General features: G+C 35.5%; 1 protein-coding gene and 1 pseudogene across 2 annotated transcripts in view; one reads left to right on the top strand and one right to left on the bottom strand.

Annotated features, from left to right (window-relative positions):
* Positions 1-14,573, bottom strand: part of Cenpp (centromere protein P) — a 230,506-nt gene that overhangs the window by 180,764 nt on the left and 35,169 nt on the right. For both annotated transcript variants that reach the window (XM_040271244.2, XM_005321131.5), the window contains exon 5: positions 3,872-3,968. In XM_040271244.2, the coding sequence (XP_040127178.2) occupies positions 3,872-3,968 (97 nt within the window). The remainder of the gene's footprint in view (positions 1-3,871; positions 3,969-14,573) is intronic.
* Positions 6,787-7,065, top strand: LOC101973888 (large ribosomal subunit protein eL43 pseudogene; annotated as a pseudogene).

Below are 14,573 nucleotides of genomic sequence, written 5' to 3'. Positions count from 1 at the left end.
TATTCCCTTTTGTCTAAACCAAAGTACCTCTCTTCTCCCCCCAACCCTTATTATGTGTTACCATCCACAATATCAGAGAGAACATTCGGCCTTTGGTTTTTTTAAGATTGTTTATTTCACCTAGCATGATAAGCCTCCAGTTCCATCCATTTAACTGTAGAGGCCAAACTTTCATTCTTCATTATGGCTAAGTAACGTTCCATTGTGTATACATACCACATTCTCTTTATCCATTTATCTGTTGATGGGTACCTAGATTGGTTCCCTGGCTTAGCTATTGTGAATTGAGCTGCTAAAAACATTAATGTGGCTGTGCCACTGCAGTATGCTGATTTTAATTCCTTTGGGATAACTGGGTCAAACTGTGGTTTCATTCCAAGTTTTCTGAGGAATCTCCATGCACCAGTTTGCAGTCCCACCAGCAATATATGAGTGTACCTTTTCCCCCACATCCTCACCAACATTTACTGTTACTTGTATTCTTGATAATTGCCACTCTGACTGGAGTAAGATGAAATCTCAGTGTAGTTTTGATTTGCATTTGTCTACTTGTTAGAAATTTGAACATTTTTTAAATATATTTGTTGACCGATTGTATTTCTTTTGCTGTGAAGTATCTATTCAGTTCTTTTGCCCATTTATTGATTGGGTTATTTGTTTTTCTGGTGTTAACTTTTTTTGAGTTTTTTATATATCCTGAAGATTATTGCTCTATCTGAGGTGGAAGTGGCAAAGATTTTAGGAGAAATACAAGTTCAAAGCCAGCCTCAGCAACTTAGTGAGGACCTAAGCAACTTAGTAAGACCTTGTCTCAAAATAAAAAATAAAAAGAGAGGCTGGGGTTGTAGCTCAGTGGTAGAGCACTTGCCTAGCTTTTATAAGGCACTGGGTTCAAGCCTTAGCACCACATAAATAAATAAATAAATAAATGAAGGCAATGTATCTGTCTACAACTAAAAATAGAAAAAGAATTGAAGTATGGACAGTTCAATAAATAAATAAATAAATAGAGCAGAGATGTGTCTCAGTGGTTAAGTGCCTCTGGGTTCAATTCCTGGTACCACAAACAAACATACAAACAACAACAACAAAAATCAAATACATAGCCTTCAGAGCTAAATTATTAAATTTTGAAAACAGAAATCAAATCTTTATGACAATTAATATAGTAATAGTTTATTGAATAGGACACAAAAAACACAGGCCATAAAGAAACATGTGAGAAACAGTTTTTTATGAAAATTAAAAATTTCTGTGCATTAACACTCCTTAGTCTATACCCAAAGGACTTAAAATCAGCATACTACAGTGACAAAGCCACATCAATGTTTATACCAGCTCAATTCATAATACCTAAACTATGGAGCCAACTTAAATGTCCTTCAATAGAAGAACGGATAAGGAAAATGTGGTGTATATATATATTCAATGGAATACTATTACTGAGCCATAAAGAAGAATGAAATTATGGCATTTGCTGGTAAATGGATGGAGTTGGAGAATATCATGCATGCTAAGTGAAATACACCAATCCCCAAAGACCAAAGGCCAAATGTTTTCTCTGATATGCAGATGCTAATTCACAATAAATTGGGGGGTACTAGAGAAGAACAGAATTAACTTAGATTAGGTAGAGGGGAGTGAAAGAAGGGGAGGAAGGGAATACATGGATAGGAAGAATAGTAGAATGGTACAGACATTATTACCTTATGTATATGTATGACTGCATGACTGATGTGATTCTATAACATGTACAATCAGAAAAATGAGAAATTATACTTCACTTATGTATGATATATCAAAGTGTATAAATGCATTCTATTGTTATGTATAACTAATTAAAACAATTTTTTTTTAAAAAAAGACACTGTCTTCATCCAGAGAAAGAAACTACACACACACACACACACACACACACACATATATATATGAAACCAATTTCTACCATATATATATATATATATATATATATATGAAACTTTACAATTCAACAACAACAAAAATCCTAATTCAAAAATGGAGAAAGAACTTACCCATTAAATATACTAATGGTCAAGAAGCACAAGAAAAGACATTAGCATTGCTAATCTACTAGGAAGAGGCAAATCAAAACCACAATGAGATATCACTACACACCTATTAGACTATTAACAAAACAACAACAACAAAAATCAAACAAACAAACAAAAAAACAGAAAATACCAAGTGTTGGAGAGGTTTTGGAGAAACTGGAACCCTTATATTGGTTAATAGGATGTAAAATGGCACAGCTGCTGTGGAAACCAGTTTGATTCTTCCAAAAATTCAACTTAGAACTATCCTATGATTCAGCAATTCCATGTCCAGATAAATACTTAAAAATTCTAGGCAGGGACATGTGAAGAGATATTGGTACATGTATGTTCAGAGCCACATTATTCTAACAGCCAAAACATGGAAACAAGTGCCCATCCACAGACAAATGGATAAGCAAAACGTGATACATCCACACAAGAAAATATTAAGCCTTAAAAAGGAAACCTGAAACATGCTTCAACATTGATAAACGATGATGTGAACTAATCAAGACACAAAGTCAACTCCTCTTGTATGAGGTACCTGGAATACTCAAATTCACAGAACCAGAAAACATAAAACTGTTTACCAGGGGATGGGGCAAGGAGGGAATGGGAACTGATGGGTACAGAGTTTCAGTTTTGGATAATGCAAAATATACAGAGAAGATTAATGGTGATGGCTGTAGAAAAAAAAAAATCAATGCTTTTTTCAATCCTAGTTATATTATCATCAGCAAAAGCCAGTTCATGGAGTGCTCTATCCTCCATAGAATCAACATACCAATCATACTTCTTCACTTGCCTGGAGAGCAGCCAGAGTCAAAACAGCTCACAGTTACCATCAGCCACTCAGGTGCACAATGAAACAGCAGTACTGGGTGACTCATTCACTACCTCAACTGCCAGCAATTCTCCCAGTCATTATATTTTACCAGTTGTGAAACACAGATATTTAATTGTCCTAGCACAAGACTACATATAAGAAAATATGACAAAATCATGAAAACACCTCAATGATCCATAGTATGGGAAATGACCATGTTTCATTCTGAAGAAAATCCTCTGCCTGACAAATTTTATTAGCTATGCCAAAGAGAATAAATCTTATAATAATAATAAAAAAGGAATACAGCCCAAAATAAAGAGGAGTTAGTATCAATCTTAAAAACAACAGTCATGACCATTAGGCTTTTTAAGGAACATGAACCTTAAAATTTTATGTTGACTCTTTCACAGGTGGTTTTTGTATGATTCACTGCTGTCAATAATGTGATACCATCAAGCTAAGAAAGACCTGAATGATTACCGAACAGCCAAACAATTCTGGTTACACCCATAAAACAAATAAAAACAAGTGCTTTAAAGTCTCTCCACCAGCCCAAAGACTCATTACTTCACAAAACAGACTTCAATATTTAAACTAAAAATGTGCAAGAATTAAGAGATTCAAAATACAGTCTGGATCAGGAAGTTAAGATTATAGTACTTCATGACAAGCCTGCTCTAACTGTATTTTTTAGTAGAATTTATTATTTTATTTCAAGTACCCTTGAAAGACTGATTTTTCAAAATGTACATCTTAAAATACATTAAAATTTTACTCTATTTCTTTCAAAACATCAACATAAATTAGCCACTAGTTTATACTGAAGCTTCTTCTCAATTTATTACAAAGAACTGCAAATTCCTGAAGTCAATGGAAATATTTTCTCTTCTTTGAAAACTTTGAGAAAACTATGCTATGACTGAATCTCCAAATTTACAACCAGTTTCACTTTCCATATATGTTTAAATTCAAAGACTTTAAACTTTACCTTGAAATGTTTAAATGTGCGCTTACGACATTTGTACCACTCCACAAAAAAATGTAGGCTTCGGAAGAACATGAATAAATCTCTTTTTTCTTCAGCTCTGTAGAAATAAGAGAGTATGATTAATAAATACTATTAAATGATAGACCAAATCTAGCTTTACTTCTTATTCTCCCTTTATATGTTCTATGCTAACATTAAAAAAGTACTGGATATACTTCTACATACTAAACCTTGAACTTCTGCATGTTTTTCACTCTATGATTGCTACTATCTCAGCCTGAAATGCCCTTTCCAAATGTTTAAGTCCTATCAATCTTTCAAATGCCACATTATCCAAGAAATCTTATTTGATGAATATTGTACAATAAGGAATAGTTAAGAATTTATGTTGGGCTGGGTGCAGTGGTGCATACTTCTAATCCCAACAACTCAGGAGGCTGAGGAAGGAGGATTGCAAGCTTGAGGACAGTCTCCACAACTTAGGGAGACTTTGTCTCAAAATATAAAAAGGGCTGCAGATGTAGCTCAGTAGTAAAGTGACCCTGGGTTCAATCCCCAGTATGAAATAAAAAATATTTATGTGCCAGTTTAGGGCACAGTTTAGGGCACACAGCCACATTAGTAAAAGGATGGACTTGGACTATCGAGACCTCCAGGAAGAAAGTGTACTGATGAGTGAGCTCAATCACAAGGCCAATAATTTAATCAATCATGCCTATGTAAACCCAAATAAAAACTCTGAACCTAGGAGCTCAGTGGAACCTCCTGACTGGGGAACATTTTGATTTGCTGGGAGGGTGATATGCTAGATTCTACAAGAAAGATGTTTATACCCAGCCCCTTGCCCTTCCTCTCACAGCCACCAGCTATGTATGTGCTGCTTCCATTTGGTTGTTTCTAAATTTTAACCTTAATAATAAAATGGTAATTATGAGCATAGTGTTTTCAGTAAGCTCCTCATGGTTTTAGCAACTATTGAACCCAGGGGCCTAACAGGAACTCCTGAATTCATAGCCTATCAGTTATTAATGCAGGTGGACCCTAAAACTTGGAGCTGGGGTCTAAAAGGAGGCAGTCTTGTGGGGGACCTTGCCCATAACCATAAGTGTCACAACTAAACTATATTGCATAATTCCTGCACCACATATCCTATTCCCTAATAGCTATAAATAATTTCATTTCTTTCCCTATGAGCTCCCATAGAAATCTGTCTTAACTCACCTAATACTTTATCTGTTGTAACACTGTCAGCCACATAAACTATGAGCAAGTAGGGGCCAAAATCTGTTAGTTCAATTTATTCATTCGCTAAATAAATGGTTGTTGGAATCGAGTTCCTGTTCAAGCTATAATGGAGTAAACACATCAACTGAAAAGCTCCCATTAACTATAACTGAAAACACTGGACAGAGAAAGCAAACATCAGAAGATCTGAAATTTTGGCAGAAAAAAAGCAGAATTGGTAGTATTCTGGAATCTAAGAAAGACCTGATTGGGCTGGGGATGTGGCTCAAGCGGTAGCACGCTCCCCTGGCATGCGTGCGGCCCGGGTTCGATCCTCAGCACCACATACAAAGATGTTGTGTCCGCCAAATACTACAAAATAAATATTAAAAAAAATTCTCCCTCTCTCTTTCTCTCTCTTTAAAAAAAAAAAAAGAAAGAAAGACCTGATGATGAATTCCTTGGAGTTTATTTTTGCCTCCTATATACACCAGTTTGGATACTTGAGCTGCCTATAACCCAGAACTACCAAAGGGTGCAGATAAAACTACAACCACAAGTTAGGGAAAGACCACTCCCTTTAGCCAGCAGAGGGGGGCACTGCAGAATGGAACCCTAATACTGCATTCCTTTGGCGCCCAAACAAACACTCTAATCCCAGCAGCTTAGAAGGCTGAGGCAGGAGAATTGCAGTTTTGAGGCCAGCCTCAGCAACTTAGGGAGACCTAGTCTCAAAATTCAAAAAAAAAAAAAAAAAAAAAGAATAAAAAGGGCTATGGATGTGGCTCAGTGGTTAAACACCCCTTGGTTTAATTCCTGATACAAAAAAAAAAAAGAGGTTAAAATTACCATAGCTCAAGTGAAATTATCCAGCTCAAGAAAAGAAAAAAAAAAAGAATAAAGAAAATAAACAAGCCTAAGAGATTTGGGAGGCACCAAAAAGAATACCAAAATACATATAACGGAGTTCACAGAAGGAAGCTAAGAAAGAAAAGGTCTCAAAGCAATCTCAAGAAATAATGGTCAACTAGACAAAGGTGCCAAAAACACACACTGGACAAAAGATAGCCTCTTCCACAAATGGTGCTGGGAAAACAGGAAGTCCATATGCAGCAAAATGAAACTAAACCCCTATCTCTCACCAGGCACAAAACTCAACTCAAAGTGGATCAGGGACCTGGGAATTAGACCAGAGAACCTATGCCTAATAGAAGAAAAAGTAGGTCCAAATCTTTATCATGTCAGATTAGGTCCTGACTTAACAAGACTCCTAAAGCACAAGAAATAAAAATCAAGAATCAATAAATGGGATGAATTCAAATTAAAAAGCTTCTTCTCAGCAAAAAGAAATAATCAATGAGGTGAAGAGATAGCCTACGGTATGGGAGCAAATTTTTACCACACATACATCAGATAGAGCACTAATCTCCAGGATATATAAAGAACTCAAAAAACTTAACACCCAAAAACCAAACAACCCCATCAATAAATGAGCTAAGGAGCTGAACAGACACTTCTCAGAAGAAGATATACATGCAATCAACAAATATATGAAAAAGTATTCAACATCTCTAGTGATTAGAGAAATGCAAGTCAAAACTACTCTAAGATTTCATCTCCTCCCAGTCAGAAGGACAGTCATCAAGAATACAAGCAACAGCTCTTCGGTCTCGGACCTAAGTCGTGGCAACATGGCTAAACACACTAAGAAATTCGGAATCGTCGGTAAATATGGGACCCGCTACAGTGCCTCCCTCCGGAAAATAGTGAAGAAAATTGAAATCAGCCGGCATGCTAAGTATACTTGTTCCTTCTGTGGCAAAACCAAGATGAAGAGATGGGTTGTGGGGATCTGGCACTGTGGTTTCTGCATAAAAATAGTGGTTGGTGGTGCTTGGACCTACAACACCACTTCTGCTGTCACAGTCAAGTCTGCAACCAGAAGGCTGAAGGAACTGAAAAACCAGTAGAAAGTTCTACCATATAGCAAAAGTGTGGCTTGTTGTAAATTGTTTTCGCTGGATGTTCTGATGTGAATTGCATTAATATTGCCTTTTCAAAAGAGATTTGTAAATTGAAGCCCTTCTCATTTGAATTGGAAAATTTTGTTGAGATGGGTTATTGTAATTCAGGTGTTTTTCCCCCATTAGTCAGATGATAATGGCAGGAAACTAAGTCTTACAACTTAGGTATATACTTAGCTTTTTTTCGTTGTTTTGTTTTTTTAAACCACTGTTCAGTGACTCAGAGATATGTTGACATATTGTACAAAATTTGTTTTAAAGGTGAAATGTGGTAAAATACACAAAGGATATACATAAAAAAAGAATACAAGCAACAATAAGTGTTGGTGAGGATGTGGGGGGAAAGGTACACTCATATACTACTGGTGGGACTGCAAATTGGTGCAACCAATCTGGAAAGCAGTATCTCCATACTGAAAACTACTAATGGAATCACCATTTGATCCAGCTATCCACTCCTTGGTCTATACCCAAAGGACTTAAAAACAGCATACTACAGTGATGCAGCCACATCAATATTTACAGCATTCAATTCATAACAGCCAAACTGTGGAACCAACCTAGATGCCCTTCAATAGATGAATGGATAAAGAAACTGTGGTATATATACACAATGGAATATTATTCAGTAATAAGAGAGAATAAAAAATTATGGCATTTGCAGGTAAATGAATGGAGTTAGAGAATATCATGCTAAGTGAACTAAGCCAATTCCAAAAAAGTGAAGGCCGAATGTTTTCTCTGATAAGTGGATGCTAATCCATAATGGGGCAGTGGGGAGCATGGGATGAATGGAGGAACTTTGGATTGGCCAAAGGGGAGGGAGGAGTAGGAAGGGGGCATGGGGATAGGAAAGATGGTGGAATAAGACGGGCATCATTACCCTAGGTACATGTATGATCTCACGAATGGTGTGACCCTACTTTTGTGTATAATAAAAGAGCATTCTGCTGTCATGTATAACTGATCAGAACAACAACAACAAAAAGAAATAATAGTCAAAGATCACCAATTAAGCCCCAAAAGTTAATATATACACCCAAGAGCTCAAAAACTTCAGGGAGAATAAACACAAGGAGATCTACACCAAGACACATTATAATTAATCTGTTGAAAGCCAAAGAAAAAGATAATTCAGGAGAAAAATGACTTGTCATACAAGAAATCATTTTATAGCTGACAAGTGATTTATTATTCCAACACAGGAATTCTGGGGGAACAAACTATAGTCAAACTGCAGCATTTGTTATGAGAAGTGATAAGTGTTATGAATATATAGGGTGAGTGTATAGTAGGAGAAATCGAGTCTGAGTTATTTTTTTTTAGTAAACAAAATAGGAACTAAAAGAGATATGAAGATTCTATCCTATCAGATGAAAAAACAGACCTTAAATAAAAATTAATATATGAGGCAAAGAATTACATTAGATATTGATAAAAGGGTCAGGCTATCAAGAAGATATAACAATTATAAACATACTCTCATCCAACAGACCCCCCAAATATGTGAACTATAATTTGACAGAGTTAAAGATAGAAATAGTTCAAAAATAACAGTTGGACACTTCAACTACCCACTTTCAATAATGGACAGAGCAGCTAGAAAAGAAAATCAATAAAGAAACCAAAGATTTGAACAACACTGTTAACCACTGGACCCAAAAGGCATATCAAAACATTATACTCAACAACAGTAGAATATATATTGTTCTCTCTTGATACCTTCTTCAAGAAAGACCATATGTTAGGTCACAAAACAAGTTTAAACAAGTAACAAAATATGGAAATAATATATTTCTAGGAACAACAGAATAAAAGTAGAAATCAATAAGAAAACTTAATAGATTTAGAAAATTCACAAGGATGTGTAAACTATACAAAATACTCTTAAACAGCAAGTCAAGAAGAACAGTAAGAAAGAATCAGAAAATACTTGGACATAAGTTGAAATAAAAATATAACATAGTAAAACTTATGCGGCACAAAATCAGTGTAAAAAGGGAAATTTATAACTGTAACATCAACATTAAAAAGAAGATATTATGGGCTGGGGCTATGGCTCAGCGGTAGTGCACTTGCCTAGCATGTTTGAGGCACTGGGTTCAATTCTCAGCACCATATATAAATAAATAAAATAAAAATCTATCAACAACTAAAAAAAAAAAAAATTAAAAAAAAAGATCTTATATGAATAGCCTAATGTTTACACCTTAAGGAACTAGAAAAAGAAGAGCCAACTAAAACCAAAGCTAGCAGAGGGAAGAAATTAATAAAGATTACAACAGATACCAAGGAAATAGTTAACAGAAAAATAAACCAAACCAAACCGAAAGTGGATTCTTAGAAAATAAAATAAAATAAAAAAATAACAAACTTGACAAACTTTTTGGCAAGGCTAAGAAAAAAGAAGACTCAAGTTACCAAAATCAGAAATAAAACTGGGATATTACTACTGATCTGACAGAAATAAAAGGGATAATAAGAGAATGCTATGAACAATTGCACATCAACAGATTAGATAACTTGGCTGAAATAGACACATTTTTAATAATATAGAAATGAGCAAAACTGAAAGAAAAATTTGAATATAGTTCTTTCTTGAAAAAGAAAATTTGAATATACCTACAATAAGCATAGAAATTTACCTGATTTACATCAGCCTATAGGTGGGCAAGATCATTTAACACAATGCCTATATTATAATGAAGTGTTGAAAATCTCATGTAAGTTATTGAATACTATACTAAAGCTGAAAAACAGAACAGTTGTATGAGTACACTTTCACAGTATTTTTTAAACAGTATTGTTAAGATGAAAAATTGTTAAGCTGAAACATCGTAAGTCAGACACTGTACATATATTAAAAATTCTCAACAAAATAATAGCAAACAGACACCGGAAGAACACCATATGAAAACAGAGTATTGCATCTATAAGCAAAGGAATGCCCAAATTACCAACTGCCATCACAAACAGAAAGAGACCTGGAGCAGGCTTCTAGGCTTCTAGGACTGCAAAATATCATCATCCTCAAAAAAAAAAAAAAAAAGCTTTTATTAATTATGTTTCATGAAGAGCTAGTAGAGAGAAGCTTGAAGTCTTCAAACATATTGATAAGATGATGGGAACAATCACCCTGATTTTATCAGTACACATTGTATATATGTATTGATATATCACACTGTATACTAGGAATACATACAATTAAACTTTTTTAAAAAATAGTATGTGGTCCAACATACTGCTATCCCACTGCCAGGCTCTGATACTATAAAATATGTATTTAGTTTTCATCTTCATTTCCTAACCCTACAACTCCTGAAATCCTTGGGATTCCCAAAGTGATGGTTCCTTTTTCTATACTCAGGAGTTGACTGATGGCTGTTAGCACCTAGGAAGCTTCAGGGCTAGAGCAGACCAAGACAGGGTTAGAAGTTGGGACTTGCAGCTCTACCTTCAACCTCCAGGAAGAAGAGAGTAGCTGAAAGTTGAGTTGATTACCAATGGCCAATTATTTAGTCAGTCAAGCCTATGAAATTAATTCTCCACTATAAAATCCAAAATGATAGGGTTCTAGAGAGTTTTCAGACAGCTAAATATGTGTAGGTGCCTGGAGAGTGGCGCACCAAGAAGGACACGGAAGCTCCAAGCCCCTTCTCTAGTACCCTGCCCTGTGAATCCCCTCAACTGTATCTTTTGTAAAAGTATTTGTAATAAGCCAGTAAATAAGTACATATTTCTCTTGAGGTCTGTAAGTGCCTCAAGCAAATTAACTGAACCCAAGGAGGAGGCTTGTGAAAATCTTGATTTATAGCCAATAGGCCAGAGGCACAGATGAAACAACCTAGGTTTTGGAACTGGCATATAAAGTGGGAAGCAGTCTTGGGGACTGAGCCCTCAACCTGTGGGATCTGATGCTATCTCCAAATAGTACCAGAATTAAATTTGAGGATATCCAGCTGTCTGTTGCTGTAATGCTTTGCTTGTAGTGAGAAATCCTACATCTTCTGAAGTTATAGAAGTCTTCTGTGTTAATTATGGTGAGAAGGGCTGGGGATGTGGCTCAAGTGGTAGCGCGCTTGCCTGGCATGCGTGCGGCCCGGGTTCGATCCTCAGTACCACATACAGACAAAGATGCTGTGTCCGCCAAATACTGAAAAATAAATATTAAAGTTCTCTCTCTCTCTCCTTCTTTCTCACTCTCTCTCACTCTTTAAAAAAAAAAATATGGTGAGAAACCAAAGGAAAATAGGCAATTTGTTTTTCCAACATGGGCATATACCCAAAAGAAATAAAATCAAATGTCAAGTAATCCATACTTCCATCTTTATTGCTGCACTTTTTTTTTTTTGTACTAGGGATTAAACCCAAGGGCATTTAGCCACTGAGGAATATCGCAGCCCCTTTTTTATTCATACATTTATTTCACTTACACGCTTGCTAAGTTGCTAAAGCTGGCTTTGAATATGTGATCCTCCTGCCTCAGCCTCTTGAGCCATTGGGATTACAGACGTGTACTACCATACTTGTCATTGCCGCACTATTCAAAATAGCCAAGATCCAGAGAAGTTCATCAAAGGATGAATGAATTTTCTTTAAAATGTGGTGTGTTGTATGTACACACACAAAAAATGAAATATTAGTTATGAAAATTCTATTTTTATTCATTCTGTTATCTGTAACAGTATGTCTGGAACTCAATCACATTATGATGAGAAAAAAAAGGCAGGTACAGAAAGAGACACTGCATGTTCTCACATGTTGAAGCTAAAAAACTGATCTCATAGAAACAGAATAAAATACTGGTTACAAAAGCCTGAGAAGGATATGGGAGAGAGTGTTACAGAGAGGATGATTATTAGGGCACAGTTTAATAGGAGAAATAACTTTTTTTTTTTAAATGATTCTGGGTCTTGTACATGCTAGACAAGCCCTCTACCACTGAGCCACATCCCCATTTCCCAGTGGTTAAGTGCCTCTGGGTTTAATCCCTGGTACCAAAAAAGAAAGAAAGAAAGAAGGGCTGAATACTTCCCAAATTTTACCCCCCCGCCCACAAACAGAATAAAATTAAAGATTTCTAAGCCTTGACAAATCATGGCTGAATATCTGAAAACTGAGGGCAAAGAAAAGTTCTTGAGAGTAAGCAGAGAGAAATGAAGAATTCCAAAAAAAGGGAACAATGACTTACTTGTGGATTTCTCATCAAGAACTATGGAAGCCAGAAGCAAGTGGCACACATTTCAGGAGCCAAAATAAAAGAACTATCAAACTAGAATTCTCATTTCCAGGGAAACTTTCCATAGGTAATGCAAATAAACATATTCTCACGCGAAGAAGACTAAGGTAATTTGTTGCCACAGATATCATTCATATGGTTTTCTTAGCTCTTTGAGCTGATTGAAATCTGAACATCGGCTTCCTCAAGGCAGCATCTACTGATGTTTTTTCCTCCTGTGTGCCATCCTTTGTTATAATTTTTTTTTGCCTGTAACTTTTGTTGAAAATTTACATTTTTAAATAATACAGTATAGCAATTCTGAAAACTGTATTCCCACCTCCCCAGAGAATGTTGTTGCATTTTTTGTTATTTTTGTTTGTTTAATGGCTCTTCTGAGCTAATCTGTAAAGTCTGTATTTTTTGTTGTGTGTTGCAAATTAAGTAATCAGCTAACATAGAGGTCCTTCTTATCCTTAGCTTCACTTCTAGTAGTTATAGCTACCCAAAGTCAACTGTGCCCCAAAAATATCAAGTGGGAAATTCCAGAAATAAATAATTAGTAAGTTTTAAATTATGTTCCCTTAAAATCTTGCAATGGTCTGCTCCACCCTGCTCAGGATATAAATCACCCTTTTGTCAAGTGCTATATACATATATATATATATATATTTATACATATATATATATATATATATATATATATATATATACACACACAACCCACCCATAGTCACATAGTAGCCATTTCAATTATCAGATTATCCAATACCACAATGCCAGTGTTAAGTAACCCTTACTAACTCCAAAGTGCAACAGTGATGCTGGCAAAACAGCTATGCCAACGAGAAGTCATAACATGCTTTCTATGAGAGAAAAGGTGAAACTTCTCAATGAGGAAAGAAAATAAATTGTGTGCTGAAGTTGCTAAGATGTATAATAATAAATCTTCTATCCATTAAATTTTAAAAGAAAAAGAAATTCATGCTTCTTTAGCTGTTGTGCATAAAACTACAACAACAAGGAAAGTCCACAGTGGTAAAAGAAAAATTAATCAATATTTTAGAGAATACATTCACAAAATGGTTGCTATATTAGATTGTTATAATTGTTTTACTGTGTTACAGTTATTAATATCTTATTATGACTAAATTATAAATTAAACTTTATCATATGTCTTACATACAGGAAAATACATAGTAAACATTCCACATCAGTCAGGTCAACATCCACAGATTTACTTGATGGTGCACCAAAAATATCTGAAAAAACTGCATATATTCTGACCACGTAGACTTTTCTTATCATTATTCCTTAAATAATACAGAACCACTATTTACAAAGCATCACATTATTTTAGGTATTATATGTAATGTAGAGATGATTTAAAGTATATGGGAGAATATGTGTAGGTTATATGAAAATACTATACCATTTTATATAAGGGACTTTAACACCTGTGTGAGATCTTAGACTCAAGCTGTGTGGCTCCAAGGGATGATTTTGTATACTGGGTTAGGTACAACCATGATTTGAGGCATCCACAGAGTATCATGGAAAATATCCTCTGTAGAAAAGGCGGGTACTACTGTATTCAGAGATTTACTTGAATATCTACAACCATGGTCTCTTGGTCTTTACCAAGGACCTCTGTGTGTGTTTGTTAGGGTACTCCTTCAATAATCAATAAAATAAGTAAACATTCCGTTTTAGCCTTAACTTTTTTTTTGGCAGAGGGTTATGGTCAGCCAGTAGCAAGAACTTGGAGCCATCTCAGGTCTTTCCTGAGCAGCCATTCAGCCCTGGGCATGAGTATAACCCTACATATAAGCAGGACCTTCTAGATTCCTAAGAACATGTCAGAGCTTTTCATAGCTCTCACACCCATCTCATCCTCCAGTTTTTCCTTTTATTCTTTTTTGATAAACCTGCTATTTGTCTCAACTACTATCTACTTCCTCAGGCAGACAAGAAGTTTTAAAAGTTACTTCCAATTATTTTCATCAGATTTTCCTAGGTAAAAAGGTTTTTTGACACTTGGGAGTTCTGAGTCTGATCAAAGATAGTCAAATGAGATTATTCAAAAGACCAAGGGACAGGTCATCAATGACAGTTCACTGGAAATATGAGGTTTCCAAGGAACTTAACCCATTCTGTCCCCTCTCGTGTCTGCCAGACTGCTGGTTATCGTTGTGATTAGGGAATTTTGGTTTTCAAGGTTAATGTGGACTGGAAA

The sequence above is a fragment of the Ictidomys tridecemlineatus genome, chromosome 13 (assembly GCF_052094955.1).
Source record: "Ictidomys tridecemlineatus isolate mIctTri1 chromosome 13, mIctTri1.hap1, whole genome shotgun sequence".
Lineage (NCBI taxonomy): Eukaryota > Metazoa > Chordata > Mammalia > Rodentia > Sciuridae > Ictidomys > Ictidomys tridecemlineatus.
The sequence above is the reverse complement of the archived record's forward strand: the minus strand, read 5'-3'. Positions and strand labels throughout refer to the sequence as shown.